Source organism: Neoarthrinium moseri, assembly GCF_022829205.1.
Source record: "Neoarthrinium moseri strain CBS 164.80 chromosome Unknown scaffold77_Wmoseri_CBS_16480, whole genome shotgun sequence".
NCBI classification, from domain to species: domain Eukaryota; kingdom Fungi; phylum Ascomycota; class Sordariomycetes; order Amphisphaeriales; family Apiosporaceae; genus Neoarthrinium; species Neoarthrinium moseri.
The window spans coordinates 120,375-141,025 of NW_026055191.1; the positions used below are offsets into that span (position 1 = coordinate 120,375).

The window sequence follows — 20,651 nt, forward strand, 5'->3', positions numbered from 1 at the left end:
TGTGGTGACCTTCTAAATTCCGATGAAAACATAGTAAAAGAAACATCTCGGTCCAGTAATAGAAGTGTAAACGAAACGTAGCCATCACCGCCAGGTTCCGTGAATCTTGCCTCTCCGACTCCTAGACTTGAGGCCGACATCCCCATTGACCATGAGACTCTTCCATCTCCGACCAAGGCTATGTCTGTCCTTGCCCAGGCTGCGTGCGCAGTCCTGCCAGTCCGTCTTTGTCAGCTTGAGCTTGTCGAGAATTAGCTCGACCAGAATCCTGTCCTCCTCTGTACTCCACTCCTCTCCATCCACCTCCAGATCGACCTCTTCCGTCTCTGCAGTGCTGTCTGGTCGTTCTGTGGTGTTTTGTAGGTTGTGGAAGTCGGCGCGCTCGAGGCCAAGAGGTATCACCTCTGGCGCAAGACGAGCTCGCTTGGGTGTGCGCGGCCCAGAGGGTGCCTGGTCTGCAGTGGCTTCATTGTCGGTCGCATCAATGTCGAGGTCGCTGTCGATGTCATCATCGCGACCCATATCGTCATCCATGGCCCTGCGCCTCTTATTTGCTCCGCGGGGTGGCGCGGCTGAGCGCTTGACGACCTTTTTGCGACCCATGGCGTCGCTGTTGGCGTCGGCCTTGCGCGAGCGCAGACGCAGCTTCAAGGGTGGCAGCTGCGCGTGGGCCATTGGCGGTGTAGGGAGTTGCCTCTGGGGGGCGACATTGTCGTTGTGGTTGAGAGTGCTTGTCGCGGGGCCCGTCAGCATCGACTGCAGCGCGCGACACGTGCTGAAGATGTTGCTGATGGGATTATGGGCGGTGGTAGGTGGGCTGGCGGGAGGCGAGGAGAAGAGAGCCGATTGAAGTCGGGGGCCAGGTTGGTGCGACGAGTCGCAGGAGAGAGCGGACGGCATCAACATCTTGTCCAGGGTGTAGAGCAGCGCTCCCAAGTGTCCAAGAGGCGGTGCGCGGCGAGTAGTGAGGTGTAGGTCGAAGGTTCGTAGTTTTGCGACACGGGCCACGGCGGGAATGCGACCGATGCGCGACGCGACTTTTTTGAGTTCGAGCGATGCAGGTCGCAGATGAGCGTAGCCGGGTGTTCTAGAAGGCTTCAAGAAGCGCGGTCGACGTGCGACAGCCTTGCGACGAGGAAAAGGGCAGAGCGTGTTGTTCTGTCATGAACGGGTTGGTCGAGTAACGGGTCGCAAGTGTGGGTTGTAGGAAGGAGAGAGGCTTTCTGCGGGAGACGTCGGGGCGACAAGGACTTAATGCGCCTAATAAGAGACCCGAGGGCCCCCCAAGGAGCCTGGGAGCCAGGCCAGGCCAGTGGGCAGGGGGGTTGGAAGGGTTGGAAGGGTTGGAAGGGGAGCTGTCATCCCAGCCTGCCCGCCAGCCTGCCCGCCTGCCCGCCTGCCACGCCCCCTAGGCAAGCCCATCGAGGGGGTGACGAACGGGGCGGGAGGATCCAGCGAGGTGTGGTGGGCCACAGAGGGCCCCAGGGCCTTGCTCGCGCTACTGCCGGATCGGGTGCCAGGGAGCCAGTGGGCCAATAGTGGGAAAGCCCTGGCCCCTGACCGCTCAGGTTTGCGTCGCCGGTACATGGTCGAAGGGTTACATGGCTTGCCAGGGGGGGCCTGCACACTGCCTGCTTGACTGGAAGCTCTTCACCTGCCTCACCGTCGACTTCGTACGAGTTACCAAGGTGCCTCTTTGCGCGACTCTTAGCCAGCTCGAGCCCAGATAGCCCACCTGGATGGCTGTCTCGACGGCTCGTGAGAGTCATGGCTTCATCCTAGCCTGCATTCACCATCCGTTTTCGATAGGGGGCAGAGGGACCAGAGGGATCAGAGGGAGCTTCTGGGCTAAATTCTGGCAGCTGCCTCTGGATAGTCTAGTAGATGGCTAGCAGATGGGTAGATGGGCGCCGTCGGAAGACAAGCGACTACTTTGGCGTCCGGTCCAAATTGCGCTGACCACCGGATCGTTCCTAGGCAATTCTACGAAATTCTCCAGACCGACTCTCTCTCTCTCTGTGTGTGTGTGTCTCTGCCATCAGGTTTGTCATTCAGAGGCTTCTGGCGGCAGCTACTAAAACGATTCCATTGCCCGCTCCCTTTGCCTGGCCGGCCGATGTTCTGCTCTGTCACGGCCTCGCGTGCTGTGGGTATCTAGGTAGTTACATATACTCCGTACTCACCTGTCTCAGACACCTTGCCGGCCCTTGGGCTCGCTTTGACGACACCTGACTTTCGGTGAAGCAGCCGAGCCAGGTAAAAACGGTTTTCTGTGTGACCCCAGGGTAGAAGCGACTCGCGCAACAGGCAGGGTTTGACAGATTGCTAGATTACCACTCACACCCTACGACTAGTCTCGCTTGGGGGACCATTCAGGCCCCATCGCCCCGTGTGTGATCTCCCTTATTTCTCCGATGGCCAGACCTGCTTGAACTAAGTCGGTCTCCGGGCCCTTCGTCGTCATAGGCAATGTCATACGCCGGGATATCAACATGGTAGAGGATTCCAAACCAGGTCTCGAGGCAAGATCCAGAGGCGGATTCTCGATCAAGGCTTGCTTCTGCATGGCTTCCATCCGTCGCATAGATGAATCCTTTGATAGTGATAGTCATATACTATGGTATGATGTGTGCGTCATTGTTTCTGAATCTCTCTTTCTTTCCCTACTCCCCAAGAAGCAAATGCACGTCCGATACAGATCCAGCCCAGCCCGTTTGCCCTTGCATCGTGATGATACAGAAATGAGATCGATGGTGGGGTAGCAAGGCAAACTTCATATGAACGGCAGCAGTCTTCCAGACATTGGCTTGATCAGCGACAATGGTGCCCACTCCAACGGACGGACCTGTCTACAAGTGTGACCATTCGTGGAGTGCTTGGGCATCACGAACTACTGCCAGATGAAGATGTCTCAGCTGCAAGTCATGAAGAATGCGGCACACCGAGATGATTGGCAGATCTGCCGCATTCTGCGAGCACTTACTACTTCACCACAGATTGCCCTCACGGCTCGAGAATCAAGTGCCCTTGGTGACAGAGCAGGAGGAGCGCGATGGAGGGGGGCACCGCTTCAGTCTGTCGGCTGGCTAAAAGTGGGAAAAGAGGGGCAGACGACGAAGTTGAAGTCGATTTGACGCGTCGAGACGCGTCGAGAGCGCGTCCTGGGTCACACGCGTTTAATTAGATGCAGCAGGAATTGGCCAATGACTCGCGAACTTACTGTGGCCCCCTCTGCGACCGAGCTCTCATTGGCTGGCCACAGTCGGAGCCGTTTCTAGCTTCACCGTTTCCCAATATCCCGTCACCATCTTCCAGACCTGGTGACCCGCCAGTGTGCCTCCACAGGTCGTAGTCGTGTACTGCTTCTATCTAAAGTATATGCGTGGTGCTCTGGCTCAACACCACCTGCTGACATGCACTCTCGAGAGTGGGTGGAATGCTGGTCACACCCCACAAAGAGGAGAGAATCTTAAGATCCCTGCTCAATCCCGGCAGCCGCATCTTGGTGCAGAGTCGGTGGCAGAATCTTCGACAAACCTGATCGAAAGAACAATGCGAGCCTGGCGGTTGGCCTTGCTTTTATCGAGACTGCTCGGACCAATATGCCAAGACTGATATGAGTTCCGTGAGCACTCCCAAACTCCCATGTCACCTGCCCTGCAGCTCGGAGATCGGCTTCGTTTCATCTACGCAGGCAAAGCAATATATAACCTACCGCGGCAGGAAAGCTGAACAAATCCCCCGCTTAGTCACACGGCGGCAGATTGAGCCTCATTTCACCTTTGACCACGGGCAATTGATAGTTGGCGATATGGCTGTTGCATTGTAACGCCACGATGAAACGGAACCCTGTTCGATATTGGTGGGCGTGGAGCGGCTTCCATAGCACGGTGCGCGTACTGTGCAGTGGGGTTTAGCTATACTCCTATTCGGATCCAGCACTGAAGCTATCCACACACCGCACAATTCATTTGAAATCGGCCTCTCCATATGAGTGAAAGACCCAGAGTCCTACATAAAGAATCGAGCTCCAGGGTGTGCTATTAACAGGATTGAATCGTTGGCAGAACACCAAACTTCATTTCCGTGCTCACGCCAATCAAAATTGTTGGAGGACCCCGTTACAATACTCACTATGTTGCAGGATATAGATAGGAAATGGTGGTCAAATTATGGCAGTCTCGCACTATCAACGAGGTTCGAGCACATAAAGAATCTGTCTTAGCCTTGTATGAACTCACGTCCACGAGGACACTCCCCGTGCCCGTGAGGAGCAGGTCGTCTATATAGTCATTACCGGACCTCTTCCAAATCCCCTAAGTCCAAATGCGCAAGAACTTCCCCACCAGCACTGTGAGAGCTGATGCTGTGGTCTGAGGTACACGAGGAACCTTGCCTTTGGCACAAGCCGCCTCGCCAGTGTACGAAATTGTTCAGAAACATAGGTGATAGTTAATTCGTGTGAGTTTGCGCAGATCCGCTTTTGTTGGCCGGTTTGAGTTGGATCCGGAAAGGTGACTCCAAACGCCAGCTGGTGATTTATAGAAGACTTGGCTGCCCACTTCTATGTACCATTGGGGTACGCGCTGTCCACATACAATATAAACGGCGAGGGCAAATATAAGGCCTTCTCAAACTGTGCTCCAGACAAGGATTTGCCCCCTTAACAAACGTGGAGCAGAGCACGCATGTCATGCTGTCGCCGATGGCAGCATTATTTTCCTTTTGTCAAAATCCCTTATTGGCACAACGTAATAGAGCACGCCGATATGGTCGTATACTCAGCGGTAGTTAGCGTTGCGAGAATCCCGAGAGTCACCGGGCTCCTGAGAGAAGTCCAGATCCTGTTCACCTTGTTCACGTTGTGCAACGAGCGTGGACTGTTGCTGAGAAGAGCCACCACGGGAGCCACCACGAGAGCCACCACGAGAGCCACCAGCTTGACCGCTGCTGGTCGCAGGAGATGACGGCTGAGCCTGCTGCTGTTGCCAGGTGTTTCTCTCTGCCGCCCGCCTCTCGCTTTCTCGAGTATATCCCAGCCACTGTCTGGCTGCTGCTCTCCAACCGGCCGGCCTTCGCATACCCTGAAGCGCCACTGACGACTCCAGTTGCTGAAAGGCGGCGGAAACTCCCTCGTTCTGCTTCGTGGCCAGGATATCGGGATTCGTTGTCCATTGCCGCCTCAGCTCATCATGGACCATGAACCGGTCCTGGCGTTCGAAACTCTGTGCCTGAGGTAATGCCACGCCACCACATGATGCTGGGCCGCTGTCCGAATAGGCGGCAATGGTTTGGTCGGCGCGCAACCTTGCAGAGGATCGAATCGGCTGATCTGAGATGGTGTTTCTTCTCTCACGCGGAAATCCTCCTCTTCCACTTCCTCCTTCAGACATTGGTTGTCCACCGCGCGGCACACCATCGGCAGGCGGGGCCAAGACATGTCTTCTCGGCTCGCGCACAAGTCCTCTGCCATCGTCGTCCATTAGCGGTGACCTCGACTGACCAGACAAAGCGCCAGGAAGCTGTGGCCTGCCTTGCGGCACTGTGCCAGCCGTGGGCAAAGAACCAGACGCCTGGCCGGGCCCTGTGTTGTTCGCTGCGCTGCGACCAACGGCCCTGCTCCCACGTGGTGCCGTAGAGCTTGCTGGGGGAGTAGCTTGACCGCCCGAGGTCTGACCAGCCACCCAGGACGCTGCAGGGACCCCAACTGGCGTCCAGTCGAGATCAGCTCGGGCTGCCAGGTCGTGATTCGAGTCGTATCTTCCGGCCTCGTGGCAGGTGGTGCAAGTGCAGAGGCCGCAGCCAACGCATTTTTGCATGACTAGAGTAGGTCGGTTAGTAAACCTTTCCTCTCCGAGAGTATGTTTGTAGCACAATGATTGGAGTTGCAATGACGCTGATGATAGCACAGTAGAGGAAGATGATGGTTGATCTACAGTAGGTACGGTGATCGTGAATCAAACGACTCATCCTACATCGCCATAGCCCTCTTCTTTCCGACAGAATAAAGATGGTATCGGTTTGGAGAAGAATGGCCAAGCACGGTGTGTGCATACGCCTTTTGGGGGATTGACAGATCCTTCGGACCAGTATATTTACCTCTCTGGTTACGTCGGTTGCAGAGGTCGCAATAGGCACCCCTGCGGGTCACCTTGGTGAAGTTGGTGTGAAGACTCATTGTGGTGATTCAGCTCCTTTTCTGTTAGTCAAACTGGAGATTCTAACCGTGGTAGGTGGCAGCTTACAGTAAATGGTGGTAGTACCAGGACCCCGACCGCGCGGAGGCAAATCTTGGTATAGTGAATGTGAAGAGGGGCGGGGTTGCTGGTCTTCTGCGTTGCAATAGCTTCACCTGGGTGGGAGGATTTGCGTTGAAAGTGAGGTCTGAATCTATACCCCGTGCTGAGCGGAAGTCGAATTCGAGGGAACCATGTGATATGGGGTGTATGAAACCCGAAGTGATGAAGCCGATGATGTGTGATTCGTGACAGAAGAGATCGGATGCGACTCGCGGGCATGCATTGGTGGTGTACGACCACTCACATCTAGTTAAGCTGATGATGCGAGGTCGACTGAAAGGGAAGAGGTGGGAAAGAAGAGAAGAATACCACCAGGGCCCTGCTTTTATAGTTTCTCCTGGCATTGTTGGTAGATGTAAACTTACGGAGAGGACTAGTGAATAGAGAACAATCGGGTGGTGGCGAGACTGAGGACTGGTGAATAGAGAACAATCGGGTAGAGATGAGATTGTGTTTGCTTACATTGCATAGGCCAGTGAATCCACGGGATCAGATGAAAGCCCACGGGATCAGTTCTCCTAGTGAAGAGCGATTGTCACATCCGTTCTCTTCAGGCTATTGGGGAAAGTCCTACTCATTATTGCGCAGGCAGTACGGAGTTTAAATATTTTCCAATTTCAGAGTAATAGTATGCCTGGTCAACAGTCACAGAAGGAGACTTGAGTGAATCGGAGTGAATATTGATGGACATATCAAGAGTTGCAAGCAGGGCAGGTCATTAATCTTCTGACACGGTTGTTTACAGATGTCTGATTATGTGAATTGTTGTCCCAAACACGGCAGAAGTTCAAGAGATATTCTATCAATTACTTTAGCCGTAATGATTGATTTGCCATTTCTAACAACACGTAGAGAGGCACTACGACGACAGGCTTTCATGAAATCGTTTACAGCACAATATATACTAAACAGCCCATCGTTGCAGTACAATAGCGGTGAAGATACATATCCGAATTTGAAAGCCGGACCATGGGTTACAAAAGAGTGAAGAAGCATCACGGTCTTAGAATAGCGCTAGGTGGAAGGAACTGAGGTTGGAGTACAAATCACATGGGACGTGCCGCTCGAGAAGGTATTCAGGTACCCAGAAGTCAAACCTGGCATTGAAACTAACTCTCCCGATAGTAGTTACTAAATTAAACACGCACTCGGTGATCGTCGCCAAACGCGCAGGGTTTTAGTTCATTGACTGTCATTTACCATTATCCAGCACATCCATGCACCAATTGTTGCGGCAGATGAACTCATCTAATCAGCCTACCGAACACTACCCTTCGATACCGACTGGGCAGTGGGTGAAGAAATATACATTGGTAAGCACAGTAAATGGGAAGGCAGCGGTTGTCCTATTTAACGCACATTCTCTAACCAAGACTTACTAAAGTGGCAAAGTTATAAATGTTCAGCTACGGTTGCGACAGAAAATCAGCTGCAGAAAGTGACTGTGTTTGGCCAAGGGGCAGAAGAAATTGTAGATGTGCGCCAATCTTCAAGTTAGCGCATATGGACAGAGCGCATTCAACTGAAGACTATGAGTCAATGAATCCAGGTTCTTGCTGCCAAAAGTCTCTTGAAACATTTTGGTATGCATGTTTGATGTGTATGTTTCAAGAGACTTTTGGTATGCATGTTTGATGTGTGAACTGCATTCCCTGATTTGGGCCTCAGGTCTCGACATTGGCTACGTGATTGGCTTAATACAGTACATAGCTAGACTGACCGCAAATCAATATGGCGAATGGGACCGGTCATGTTGACTAAGGGGTGATATACGGTTGAGAAGTTGGCACATTCGCAACTCTGAGAAAAGTTGCTTGTTTCTGAGAAGTGATATGAACTTTTCTTAGCCTACCTATCCGGTGCCACTTCTATAAATGCTGAAGGATTCTTGGACCGTGTCTGGCGCGGCCAACTGAATAGCCCTGTGCAGTGGCAAAAGTTATGGATAAACTCTCTGGAACATGAAGATGATTGGATGACAATATCAAGCAAAATCAAGGTCCTGGGTAACGTCCAACGAACGTTGCCTCCCAAATAATACAGAGCAGTAATGTCTCGGTACTACCAAAGTATAGCTTCACTACAGTGCGAAGAATCAGTTCGTAAGGAAAAGACGTCATAGTAAAATTTGCTTTGGCATAGCGATATCTATATATTATCTTTCTATTAAGGCATCTCTACCGTTAGCCATTAACGATGGTGCCGCCGTTGCAGTGAATTGTCTGGCCGCTAATTGATGAACTGTCTGGCGCCGCTAGAAATACAACAGTGCTGGCTATCTCGCTAGGTTGAGAAGGTCGTCCCATCGGAGCAGTGAACTGCTCCTGTGCCTCTTGGTTCATCGTTGCGGGGATCAACGGCGTCCAGACAGGGCCTGGGGCAATAGCGTTGACACGGATTCCCTTGCTGACGAATTGATTACTGAGTCCACGAGTGAAGGAGATGATAGCACCCTTGGTAGATGTGTAGTCAAGGAGGTCAGGACGGCCAATGTACGCGTTGATGCTTGCATTATTGATGATGGAAGCCCCTGATTTCATGTGCGGTAGCGAGTACTTCGACAGATAGAAGAAAGGGTGGATGTTGGTGTTGAATGTGTGAACCCATTGATCCCTACCTCGGTTAGTATCCAAAAAAGGGGAGGACGATTAGCACTTTGACTCACTCCGACAGTTCCGAAATGTCGTTCACCATCATCTGGTACGCATGGTTGTTGAACAGGATATCAATGCCCCCCATGGCCTCGACTGCCTCAGAGACAACTTTTTCGCAGTTCTTTCTTTCCGTGAGATCAGTCGGGAAGAGGTGGCACTTCTGGCCTCGCTCCTCTACCAGCTTCTTTGTTTCGTCGGCATCCTTCTGCTCGTCAGGTAGATAGGCAATGAATGAATCTGCGCCCTCAAGAGCAAAGAGAAGAGCAGTTGCTCGACCGATCCCAGAATCTCCTCCAGTGATGATAGCCTTCTTGCCCTTTAACTTCCCGGCGGCCTTGTACTTTGTGAAACCACCCTGACCATCGGGCAAGTCTTCGTATTGTGCTTTAACAGGTAACTTGTGCTCCTTGCCGGGAAATTCCTGATCCGTCACGGGGGGTTTCCAACCTGTGTTCGGCTTAGGTATGGAAATACTTGAGGATTCTTGGAAATATCATGTCCTACCTGTTTGAAACTGTTGAGATTCTGACGACATAGTGACGATAGCAGGTAAGTGGTGAGAATGCTTAGGCGAAGAGTGTGGTGGTCAACAACGAATGTTTGGCCGGAATCCCTTTCGGTTTCTGAGCAGAATTAGATAGTTTTATTATGAACAGAGCCACACTATTTGGAGTTTCGGTTCAAAAGTTGTGTCGATGACTGCTTGACGTGGTTCATCGCGATGATGGGTCTCATTGGGAGTAATGACATCATTGCGAGGTAAGAGCCGCTTTTCGTGTTTGCACCTCAGATGTTCCACGCATCGCTTCAGGACCAATTGCTCCGATGCATAGCGCACAGAAGGCAACGCGGCACGCAGAAATCCTTTCGGACGGTTAACTACTGGCAAACTGGAACGACGAGGACTACGCTTGGCTCGTGGTGCAGTTGCACCAGGCGCTGATTGGCGACCTGGGCAGGCCCCCCACAACCACATCACATCCAGGCGGAGCCGCGATCGTTACCCTCAACTATTGCCTATGTTGGCTTGAAGTGATGCAGAAGCTTTGTTTCAACTTACCCCGATAGCTTTCCTCGAATTTTAGTCATACTGCCCTATTCCTGATAAGCTTGCTTGCCACCCAACTCAGTATACAGGCAACAGGCGCACAGTGCTAGCAGGGGATTAAATTCACTTTCTACGACTACAGAGCAGCACTAGTCTCTTCAGCCGCGATACTCTGAATTTCCTCGAGAACCTTTCCTTCAGGACCGTTGTAGGTATGTTGTATTAATATGCAGCCCCGACAGTTTCTCATTTCCAATTCAGGCAAACAAACGTTCGTAAGCCCACCAGGCCAAACTTAGATCCCGACAATTTGTCAAAGCAGACCCAGTTACGTGTTGGATGTAGCTTCATCACCAACCTTGGGACCGAGAATTCTTCAGACAAGCACGAAACCAAGAATCCAGTACAGAATGCTCCATTTCAGTTTACAATTGGCTTCCACAATGGGTGTATAGTGGCAAATTTGAAGTCAAGCGCGGTTTCTCTTGTAGCAGCACGATCGTTCATGCCGGGATCAAGTCAGTGCGCGGCCAACCCTTTCGAATCTGGTACTGCACACACTTGTGTTGACACAGCTATACAACCACCGACCTTGGGTAACAGTCCATAGTTGAGTATTGGGTCTCGCTAAGATCTGAGACAGATCTCGCACGCGACCCCACAGGCCATTTGAAGGCCCTGTTCCCTCGTGGGAACCACAATGTGACAGCTCAACGGCCGGACGCGCTTAGGGTGGGATTGGATTACTATCACAAATACCTAGACAAGTTGGTGCCCACAAGCTGTAGATTTGAGCCATATATTTGAGTTCATCAACGGAGCAGCTGCTACTTCCAGGTAAGAGCTACTGCCGCACCATCTACCGACCTTGAGTATGGTACGACGATGCCTGCCAAATACGTTGCTTCTTCAACATAAGTGGATAGTGAGAGTAAATTGACTGTCATCAAGTTGCATAGTGGGTAGAAAGACATAATGTGATTTTTGTGGACGCAAGAAAATGGGCTGGTGGTGGAATAATACAGCTACTTGATCATTTTGCCACACAATGAAGGGTGACATGAGTGTCTCTCAAAGTCGAACGAAGCAACTGGGCAATCGTATGGTTCCGGGCTTTCAAGAGAGATGTGACAGACTGACACGCCGGGGAGTGGTTGCTTTTTCCCTTCCACTCACTCAGAGGGCCTGTGCGCGCTTCAGGAACGCCGGGTTGAACCAAGGGACACACATTCCTCGGTATAATCGTAGCTTTATTTTAATTTAAATTGATCAGTCATCCTGCCAAGGGTCTCGCTTAGTCTCTTGGGAGGGGTTCTTTCGAAGCGAGCTATGTGATGAACAATTCCACCGAGCTGCGCATTACCACCAGTTATGCACCCAGCCTGCCCCTCGGTCGACTTTTCTTTTTCCAACGGTAGACGACAAACTTAGGTCTTCACCAAGCACCCTGGAAAGATCAGCGGAGGTGAGGGGAGTCACGATCACATGCATTGCAAATTGTCTCACGCGGCAGATTGAGTCTGCTAGCAAGTATCTGAGCCTGGCTGGACTATAGGTAGCGTAAGTGCCGCACGTTCATACAATGGACTCCTGGTTGTCCTCCAGAAGCAGAATGAACCTTGCTTCACAAGACTTGACATGTTCCATCCCGCCGTTCCGGACTGCAGAAGAAGCATCAACGGGAGCATGGTTCCCAACCAGGGCTCGGGATCTTGGCAGGCAAGAAGGAAGGACTCACTGCGGATATATATCAGAACAAGATTCCTTGACACTAAAACATTGCTCTGCCGTTCGAGATATCGTAAAAAGACGTGGCCGTGTCATTCTCAGGACTATACTAGTGATGACCATGTCAAATCGCAACCTTGGGTTCGACGTCAACCCTGGCGGCACACGACTCGTTATCGGCCAGCTCGTCTTCTTGTTCTTTGCATGGATAGTGTGCAGCATGCGCGCCTACGTCAAGCTATTGATGACAAGGAATGTGCTAATTGATGACTGGCTAATGCTAGTCGGCTTGGTATGTTACCTCTCACACCGATATCTTATGAATATATGGTCCGGCTTACAAATCTGGGCATCAAGCTAGTATACACTGCGTACGCCATCATTGCTGTATGTGGAGTAGCTATGGGAGGAACGGGTAAACACACAAGCGAACTGACGCTGGACGGCGTCGCCATCGCGTTACGAGGATGGTATCTCTGCGAGGTTCTATACGCACCGCTCTCGGGCATCATTCGCACCTCCATTGCAATTTTTCTACTGCGGTTGGTCGTGAAGCCGTGGCACATATGGGTAATCCGAGTCAACCTGGGCATCATATGGGTAACTTCTTTGGTTTACTTCTTCCTTATGACTTTTCAATGTGTGCCGCCCTCCTATTTCTGGGAAGGACCATCCCGCCAAGCTGGGTCAGCGGGTACGTGTATGGATAACAACGTTGTGCCTATCGCCACGATAGTTCACAGTGCCGTTAGTGCCGTATCGGATTGGATGCTAGGCTTGTTGCCGATAGCGATGCTTTGGAACGTGAGCATCAACCGTCGAACCAAAGTCAGCATTGCCATTCTCCTGAGTATGGGACTTGTGTAAGTATCTTCTGTCATCAGATTTGCTTTCGCCTGCTAAACTCATGATGCATTTAGCGCCGGGTTAGCTCTGATGGTCCGCATAGTCTATGTCAAGAAGATTGTAATTTCTGCCGACTTTCTCTACGCGACTATAGACCTCGCTGTGTGGTCGGTGATTGAACCATCGCTAGGGATCATGGCAGGATGTATTGCAACCATCAGGCCCCTATTCAAGCGCGCCGGGTTTGGATCCACGGGCAGCAGACGATACGGGTCGGTGGGTCAGAGCTCGCGCTTGAAGCGATGGTATATCACGCGTCATGTTCGAAAATCCGAAGCCCACCCCAACCAAGTACTTCCACGCTCGGCCGACTCAGATGTGGAGCTCCAACCCAACAGAGCTTCTGTGGAATATGGTGCAGCGCACTTACAGGGGCTGAGCTGGGATGTTGAGGGTGGAGGCCATGAAGCTGCTGAAGTAGCTGATGGGGTTAACGTCAGGACAACAATCGAGGTTGCCTCATCTACGAGGAGCAGAGAAGGACCATTGGCCAGTGAAGGCTGATAGACAAGGCGACTACGAGGATTCAGTTCAAATCTCTGCAAACTTAGATTTCCATCAGATATACAAAGTCCTTGAATCATTAGTGCTTGCGAAGAAGCGAGGCTGACTGAAATTGGTTGCATTCCATTACAATGAGTCTCCACTGTTTCTACATCAAATACAAGTTCCAGTGCCACTTCGCCAGCAACTTGCTTGGAAGTATACCTCGACGACCCTTTCTATACACTGGGGTACGCCCGACGCCGTATTTGGCCGACCCCTCCATATCGCCGTGGCGGACGTCTAAGCTGGACGACGGGTTTGCCGACTTGGGTCTGAATAGAGGCGCGGGGAACCGACTCTCCCCAGGGACCTTCACCAGCTTGTAGCAGTAACCGATCGCTCATGCGAAAAAGCACTTAAAATGATCCTGAACGCCGTGTATTTCCGAATGAATGATCTCTAAATCCCACCTAACCAACGCTCCCGCCCTACAGCGCAATGGCGCCCCTTCTCGACTCCCGCAGGTGCAGCATGCCCTGCAGACCACAGAACACCAGGAAGCCCTAAACATAGATATATCAGCACCACGGCCCAGCGGGGGACCCCGTCATGTAATGCAGTACGTACCGCATAGACGATCACGGCGATGAAGATGGTGCCCGCGATCTCGCCACGCGCGTCGAGCGCAGGGTCCTCCACATCGCCTGTCATCTCATGATGTCCGCTTCGAAACAGGGCGCCGATGACCGAAAGGATGAGGATCGCGAATGCCGAGATGACGACGCTGCGGAGATGTTGGTCAGTCCCTGTTGTGAACGCGGATGCAGGTGTGCCGGGAGTCCTTACCAAGACCATGCTTGCATGGAACCGACAACGGGCTTCATGGCTGCGGAGCGGTATCAGAACGATCCGGGGTTCGAGTGGAGGGAGGGCGAAGAAGCTTCCTGGTCGTCGTCGGTTGTCTTGCTGATGCCGCGATAGCAAAGTGTTGATGATGCTGGGCTTTAGAAGCTGGTCGTCGGCGATGAAGTCAGTCGGTTCCGGAGTGTTGGGTGGCCCAAGCTCGCTCGGCCTTGGGTGACGAGGTGGGCCTCGTGCTCCTTGCTGTGCCATCAGCCTCATAAAGCCAGACAGAGCACAGCGCGCTCGAGTTACCACCGGACTCGTTCAATCAAAGTGCAGACCAGCCGTTTTGCGTTCACGATCCGTGTATCCAGTCAACAATGCTACAGCATGGGGAGGCCTCGTCCGCATCTCGGTCTGCTTCTTTTGTTGGATCCCTGCGCACTGTATCTTGGTCGCACAACACTACGGCGGTTGCTGCCGGCCACACCCCATTCTCACATCTTCTCCTCTACTTCCATGTAGTGGCCGGACAACAAGTCGCTTGAACGGCAGAGGTCACGACAATAGGAAAGTAAAATTTATTGGGAGAGCCCCGCACTGTAGCTCGGGTGAGGTTCTTGTCCTGCTATTGAAAAGTGATCATGTGCCGAGAAAGGGTCCATGGCAGCCGCGTCTACAAATGTTGTTCCAGAGTCGATTCTTTGGTGCTTGCCTTGAACAACATATGCCGCCTTAATTAAATTGTCTTCATCTGCTGCCGCTTGCTGTCACAGGACTATATCACCCGATGAGTTCCTCCGATGCCACATGAGTAGCTCATTTTGACGGGATTCCATAGATGTAGAGCACAAGACTGAAGACCTCATTGGCAAGGCTTGAGTACAGTTGATGAACGTCGATCGCGAAGGCACAGTCACCTAGTTCATCGAAATGGCCATTCAATGTTTCTGAAACGGGGCATCTCGCTTGGATCTACGCAAGGAACGTCATCGCATAACGTTGTAGACTTGGGTCGGTCGGCAAGCAGAGGGCAGCCGCTTGGCGGCAGTGGCCGGAAGGGGCAGCTGCATCGTGCATAGCAAGACAGCCAAATGCTCAGTACACTTGCACCAATACCCAGGTATCTTGACAACCCGTCCACTGCAATTCCCACCTATTTGGGGCATTGAAGAGCGCCGATGCGGGTTATTGTCTTAACAGTCACGGGTACCGGCTCCTGTTCTCCCGGGCGAGTTGCACCACGACGCAAGAGCCCAGTCACCGACTGGGCAGCTTGTGTAAGCGGGCAGCATGGGCAAGGCAGGCAGCCAAAATAAGGGCTGACAAGCAGAAATAGAACTGCCAAATTTAGGCTGAGATTTCCAAGGTTGTCTCCAGGGTCTGTGAAATCCGACTGTAGGCGCCAATCGAAAGGTGTCATTGGCGAAGAGCGGCCGGGCCACTGTCGTGGAACACTGGCATCGATGGCGCAGGCCCCTCGGCAGCAACGGCGTGGAGATGCTTGGCGCGAAACAATCGCTGTTGAAACATTTCGCAGGAGAGAGCCCGGCCATCCGGTTAGGTTCCTCCCATCAGTGAGACAGCCAGGCGACCTTGCCAAGAGGCTGTTGGCTGACAGGCTCAACCAAACAACCAGCGGGGGGGCTGAGCAGCTGCAGCCCCGCGAAAGCGATGGCTGGCTGGTACGTGCAGGTCTAGTTCTAAGTGCCCTTGATCCAGGGATGCCGTTGCCAGGGTCCAGGGGCACTTACAGGGAGGGGATAGTTCAGATCTGCGTCAACCAAGCGGCAGACCAATTTCAGTCTTCAAGCAAAGTTGGAAGTCGATCACCATCATCACACGGCACTGTTACCCGCATCCACTCTCATATGACTCCCTTGTTGGAAGACGCAAACATCTATCAAGTTTGTCCTTGGCTATCAACATGAATCACGCCAGGTACTATGGTACGCGTCCATGGCTCGGCACACAGGGAGAATGTCGTTGACCTCGTTGGCCCCCAACCTGGCAAGCTACATGTTGCCAAGTTCTCCGAAAAAGCGCCCGTGGCTGGCTGGCTGACTGACTGGGGCTGGCTGTCTACAGCACAATTTCAGGGCTAACCTGCAGTTGCTATAGGCTACAAACGAGTGTGAAACGAATGTTGTACTTTGAGCTCTCAGCCTTCGTGTCCCGGACCGGCCTCAAGCGGCTTCTGGATCTCAGGTACAGGTAGGCACGCTCGGACGTCAGATATGTGTTCTCAGTTCAATTCATCTGATGTCTACCACACCGCACTCGTAGGTAACCTGGATTGGGTCGACGGCCTCAAAAGGCCAAACGACCAGTCTCAGGGCATGCTCTGCGATGTCAAAGCCAAGTGAGCCATGGTGAGGTCTGCTACGTCCGCCAGTTCGGATAAAGGCCAGGGGCAACAGGCTTGGCATCCGTTCTCCATTAAGACATTGATTGACTTGCGCCTCGCTTGTGATTCGTCGGGACTTGATTTCGACTGGCCTTTTCTTTGTGCTATGCATATTACGGTAGCATCCTTCGTCAATCGATGATGCAAGGATCCATAGTGCTCTCATCATTGCGCCTAGATCTTGCAGCTGCGGCCAATTTCCCCAGCCTCGCCCCCCATGGGACAAAGAAACCGGTAGGTACCTGACCCGCCATGTGTGCAGCATTTCGGGTGGGCGTTGTTGGATAGCCTAGGTTGTGCTTCGTTGTCCCGTGAATATAAGTCCTGCCGGCCCCCCGATGCTTTGGCCCAGGTTGTCCGTCCTTGCTTTCCCGTTCTGTCAGTAGATTCACCCGTCCCTTCCCATTGATTTACACTGTCCATCCCCATCGCTGGGACCATTCACTTCTCTTGTCAAGTATTACAAGCAGCAAAAGCATCCTCATTTACTCACCGCGATCCTAAGAACCATTCCTACTGAACTGATCAGCAACTGTGCCACGCTCCATCAGCTCGATATTGTCACCTAGTTCTACGGAACACACTTCCTAGTCCTCGAAGATACTGCAGTAACCCGGAAGCTCGGCAATATGCGTGTCTCGACAATCGCGTCCCTCTCGACCCTCCTGGCCGGCAACGTCCTTGCGCAAGGCCCGGTCACTGGTGTAAGTCATACCAAGATGTTCCTGATACACAGCACTAAGCAAGTGCACACAGAAACTTGGTAACGCTACTGTCGTCACCAACAACCCTGTCGGCAAGGAGATCAGAGCCACTCTCCCCGAGCAGGCATTTTGGAAGACTGGTAGCCTCGATGGCAACGTCAAGGGATCCATCTCCGTCAAATCGAGTCCCAATGGTGTTGGCGTTGAGTACACTGTCAAGTTCTCTAACCTCCCCAAAGAGGGCGGCCCTTTCAGTAAGTCAAATCAATGGCGCTCCACTTGCGAGTTCATTGCTAATCTCACCCAGCGTACCACATCCATGACAAAGTAGTTCCCGCGGACGGCAACTGTACCGCGACCGCAGCCCACCTTGACCCTTTCGTTCGCGGCGAAGACCCCGTCTGCGACAGTAAACTTCCCGAGACCTGCCAGGTTGGTGACCTCAGCGGCAAGTATGGAAAGATTACTTCGGACCCGTTCGAGGCAAAATATCACGACGAATTCAGCTCTCTCAATGTCGGCGTGAACAACTCCATCCCCGACCGTAGCTTCGTCATCCACTTCTCGAACAAGACGAGAATCTCCTGCGCCAACTTCGCTGGATCTGGCTACGGCAACAGCACTCCAACCTACGCCACGACTGGGGGGATTAAGCCGACCACTCAGCCATCCTCGCAGCCCTCGTCATCCCCGATCACTGCCGGTGCGGTTACTCTCGGTTCCGGAGTCCTAATCCAGAGCTTCTTCGCTGTCGGCGTTGCGGCCGCCTTTCTGGTCTAAGCCGGTCAACACTGGAAGCTTGAATGATCAGAGCACAATTTTGTATTCTCAGGAGATGCTCGGTTTTTGCATGGGATGGCGTTTGGTTGCTGGGCATGACACCCAATTTGTCCTGTGTTCAAAACTCTATTATTCGTAATTAGAGATAATGACTTCATGTGTGCAGGTTAGATGATGGACTGGAAAGACTTCTTTACCGGGAAGACCACCTGCAAATTTGGCACTAATTTGTTGATACTGGCCAAAAAGAATTAAATTAAAAAATTCCGACACAGCTGAATTGTTTCCACTAACAGCAAAGAGACCGTGATCTATGTTGTCTGTGCACATACTCAATTTATTCTATCCGTTCTGCTATCATCTACCGTTGCCTGCCATGAAAGTCCCGGCATTCCTTGCCGCACGAAGCTGGCTAGGAAACCAGGTATCAAGATTGCTAGGCTTGGTACCGACAGCTCCCATATACACGCTAACTTAGACTTTGTCCTGTGTAATAGTTCAAGGGGACGTCGGAGAAGGAGCTACCCCTGAACTAAACCCTTCAAATAAGCTCGGACGATCTGCGACGGGCCCCGTGCCAAGAACCGGCGTTTCATGTCAAACTATAAGGCTGGCTTCCGGCTTGTCGGTTGCCGCGTAGAACGCCTTCCGGTCAAAGCTCCATCAACGCCTCCCAAAACGAGTAGCCCACAGCCATTCGCCTCGTCGACAGCGACAGAGGGGCCAGGAAGGCAGCGTGGAACCCGGGACAAGTATATCGATAACCGAAAGCTCTCACGAATGATGTCTGTTTTCCTGCAGCAATCACATCTTGGGGTCTCATTAGGGTCTAAGCTTATGGGGTCATCCCTCTGTACGCACTGTAACATTAAAACAGGAGTGGGATATGTACGTGCTGTAAGGTCACCGGTGAAGGAAGCTCATCTTGGACTCTGTGACTGTGTGAAGGTTGATTTACGCGTGGGGTTAGCGTTGCATCATATGTTCGTTCAAGGGTCACTGCAAGACCACGTTTGGTGTGGTCACCAATTGGTAATTACCCCCCAAATCAACCACGACCAGCGCTACCAGGGCTCAACGAGAAAGTAGCTGCCACCACTCCACGATACTGCTTGACGTCTGCGCATTGCATGGTCGTATTGTCAGCTTTGGACCAGCAAAAGTTGCAAGGCCCATGCCGCGGAAATGCTGGCGGTATGCAGCGACCCGCGAGGATGTGGTGTTAATGGTTCGCAAGGCACATATAGTGCTTGCCCGGGTGCCATTGGTCATGTACAGATCCAATCAAGAGTACATGGCGAGCGTTGAGGGGACGTTCGTAACCTGTGCATGCAGGGCGCTCACCTGATAGTAATGGCCAACAAACCAAAGAACGTCGTTTAGGCACTGTCTTGTTCTTTCGACGTCAGTTGTTTCCCCTGCGACCCAGCGCTTATGGTTATGGGCCAATACCAACCACAGCTGCCGGCCGTAATTCCCGCCCACACCAGTTGCGGCTTGAGAATTCCGAGGCTCCTACCAGTTGTTCAATTGAACACGATGGTCCAAACTTGGCTTTGGCTTGAAAATATGGCCGGCGATCAATGCTCCAAATGGCCGTTCACAGCCAGCCACCTCGGGAGATGCAGGGGTCTGACGGTCCCCTTGCTTCGCAAAAGTTTCCTAAGCTGAACCCGGCAAGGACGATGTTCATCAAAGGCAATACTCGGTTCATGAGGCCGGGGAAGCCTCCGGATCTTCTAAAGTAAACTAGATAGCCAAGACGTTGGTAGGTTAAGCAATTATTCATAGAGTAGTTGGACGTATGTGATAAGCTGTTTCTGAAATTTGGGAATTACAGTCTACGATAAAGGTGTCAAGTTTTACCTCTTCAACAACTGATCTTTACAAAAGCCATGGACCAGTATAGAGACACGCTTCAAGCCCATTAGTGAGAGCGCATGACTTGGGTAAAATCCATCGCCTATTTCCATTGGAGCCTTGCCAAGAAGCCTCGATCAGACACATCCGCAATAGACCCTAATAGACCATAGGTGAGGCCGTCCCGATTAGGCGACAGGGCCTGTCTACAAGGTGTCATTCGCTCTCTGTTCCTAGGATCTTCTTATTTGGGTTGAGAGTGCATGTTACCCCGGTCTGGTCACATCTCCGCAAGAGTCATCGAAGCTTTCCTGTTGGATGGCGCAGCGTGTTGAATTTCCGTGTCAATCAGGAGACGAGATGGGGCCATGCCTGATGCTATCCGTCCAAGGTTGTAAAGCGATATCCACTGCACCCTAATCAGCTCTGGGTCTCCATGTGGTGAGTCGCGAAGAGAATTCGACCTTGTGTATTGTTGACTATCGTTTGGTGTTTTTCAAATTAATTTGATGTGAGTAGTTGTCCTTGAAGCTGACCCGAAGGTTTCGTCTATGTAATTTGGCTCGTCAATGCTAAGATGACCTGATGGCTGTAACTCACAACATCGTTGGCACATCATAGTATGACGCCTCCCAGCAATGCCACCGGAATGTGTGTTAGTTGGTACAGCCGGTCACGCAATCAGGCCAATGATATATTTAGGAGGCTCTTCTGGCAAGCGAATCAATTACCAAGACAGCGTTCGGTGTAGAACACCTATCGAAAAGTGTGCAAGACGTTTCATTGTGGAGAGCGATGACGAGCCCGGAACTGTGGGTAGCTCAAAGGTGGGTGAGACACTTATACCCGGATGCGGCTTAGGCATCTGATGATATCTGACTGAGATCATATAAATATTACAACTAGGCTTAGTCTGTGTGCTATACGAGTGGTGCT

The 20,651-nt window shown here is 52.1% G+C and overlaps 6 protein-coding genes across 6 annotated transcripts; 2 read left to right on the forward strand and 4 right to left on the reverse strand.

Annotated features, from left to right (window-relative positions):
- Window positions 1-84: 84 nt before the first annotated feature.
- Window positions 85-1,769, reverse strand: JN550_011995 (uncharacterized protein; the record flags this gene model as incomplete). Its single annotated transcript, XM_049310422.1, has 2 exons — window positions 85-1,158; window positions 1,629-1,769. The coding sequence occupies 2 exons, from the start codon at window positions 1,767-1,769 to the stop codon at window positions 85-87; spliced, it is 1,215 nt and encodes a 404-aa protein (XP_049166064.1).
- A 3,012-nt stretch (window positions 1,770-4,781) lies between these two features.
- On the reverse strand, window positions 4,782-6,178 carry JN550_011996 (uncharacterized protein; the record flags this gene model as incomplete). Its single annotated transcript, XM_049310423.1, has 2 exons — window positions 4,782-5,821; window positions 6,100-6,178. The coding sequence occupies 2 exons, from the start codon at window positions 6,176-6,178 to the stop codon at window positions 4,782-4,784; spliced, it is 1,119 nt and encodes a 372-aa protein (XP_049166065.1).
- A 2,304-nt stretch (window positions 6,179-8,482) lies between these two features.
- Window positions 8,483-9,488, reverse strand: JN550_011997 (uncharacterized protein; the record flags this gene model as incomplete). The annotated part of the gene is made up of 3 exons (XM_049310425.1): window positions 8,483-8,912; window positions 8,965-9,400; window positions 9,458-9,488. 3 exons carry the CDS (start codon window positions 9,486-9,488, stop codon window positions 8,483-8,485), a joined length of 897 nt encoding a protein of 298 aa, XP_049166066.1.
- Window positions 9,489-11,850: 2,362 nt separating this feature from the next.
- JN550_011998 (uncharacterized protein) lies at window positions 11,851-13,139 on the forward strand (the record flags this gene model as incomplete). The annotated part of the gene is made up of 3 exons (XM_049310426.1): window positions 11,851-12,021; window positions 12,087-12,592; window positions 12,650-13,139. 3 exons carry the CDS (start codon window positions 11,851-11,853, stop codon window positions 13,137-13,139), a joined length of 1,167 nt encoding a protein of 388 aa, XP_049166067.1.
- Window positions 13,140-13,609: 470 nt separating this feature from the next.
- JN550_011999 (uncharacterized protein) lies at window positions 13,610-14,005 on the reverse strand (the record flags this gene model as incomplete). Its single annotated transcript, XM_049310427.1, has 3 exons — window positions 13,610-13,684; window positions 13,749-13,905; window positions 13,968-14,005. The coding sequence occupies 3 exons, from the start codon at window positions 14,003-14,005 to the stop codon at window positions 13,610-13,612; spliced, it is 270 nt and encodes an 89-aa protein (XP_049166068.1).
- A 2,995-nt stretch (window positions 14,006-17,000) lies between these two features.
- On the forward strand, window positions 17,001-17,855 carry JN550_012000 (uncharacterized protein; the record flags this gene model as incomplete). The annotated part of the gene is made up of 3 exons (XM_049310428.1): window positions 17,001-17,075; window positions 17,128-17,329; window positions 17,383-17,855. 3 exons carry the CDS (start codon window positions 17,001-17,003, stop codon window positions 17,853-17,855), a joined length of 750 nt encoding a protein of 249 aa, XP_049166069.1.
- Between the last annotated feature and the right edge of the window lie 2,796 nt (window positions 17,856-20,651).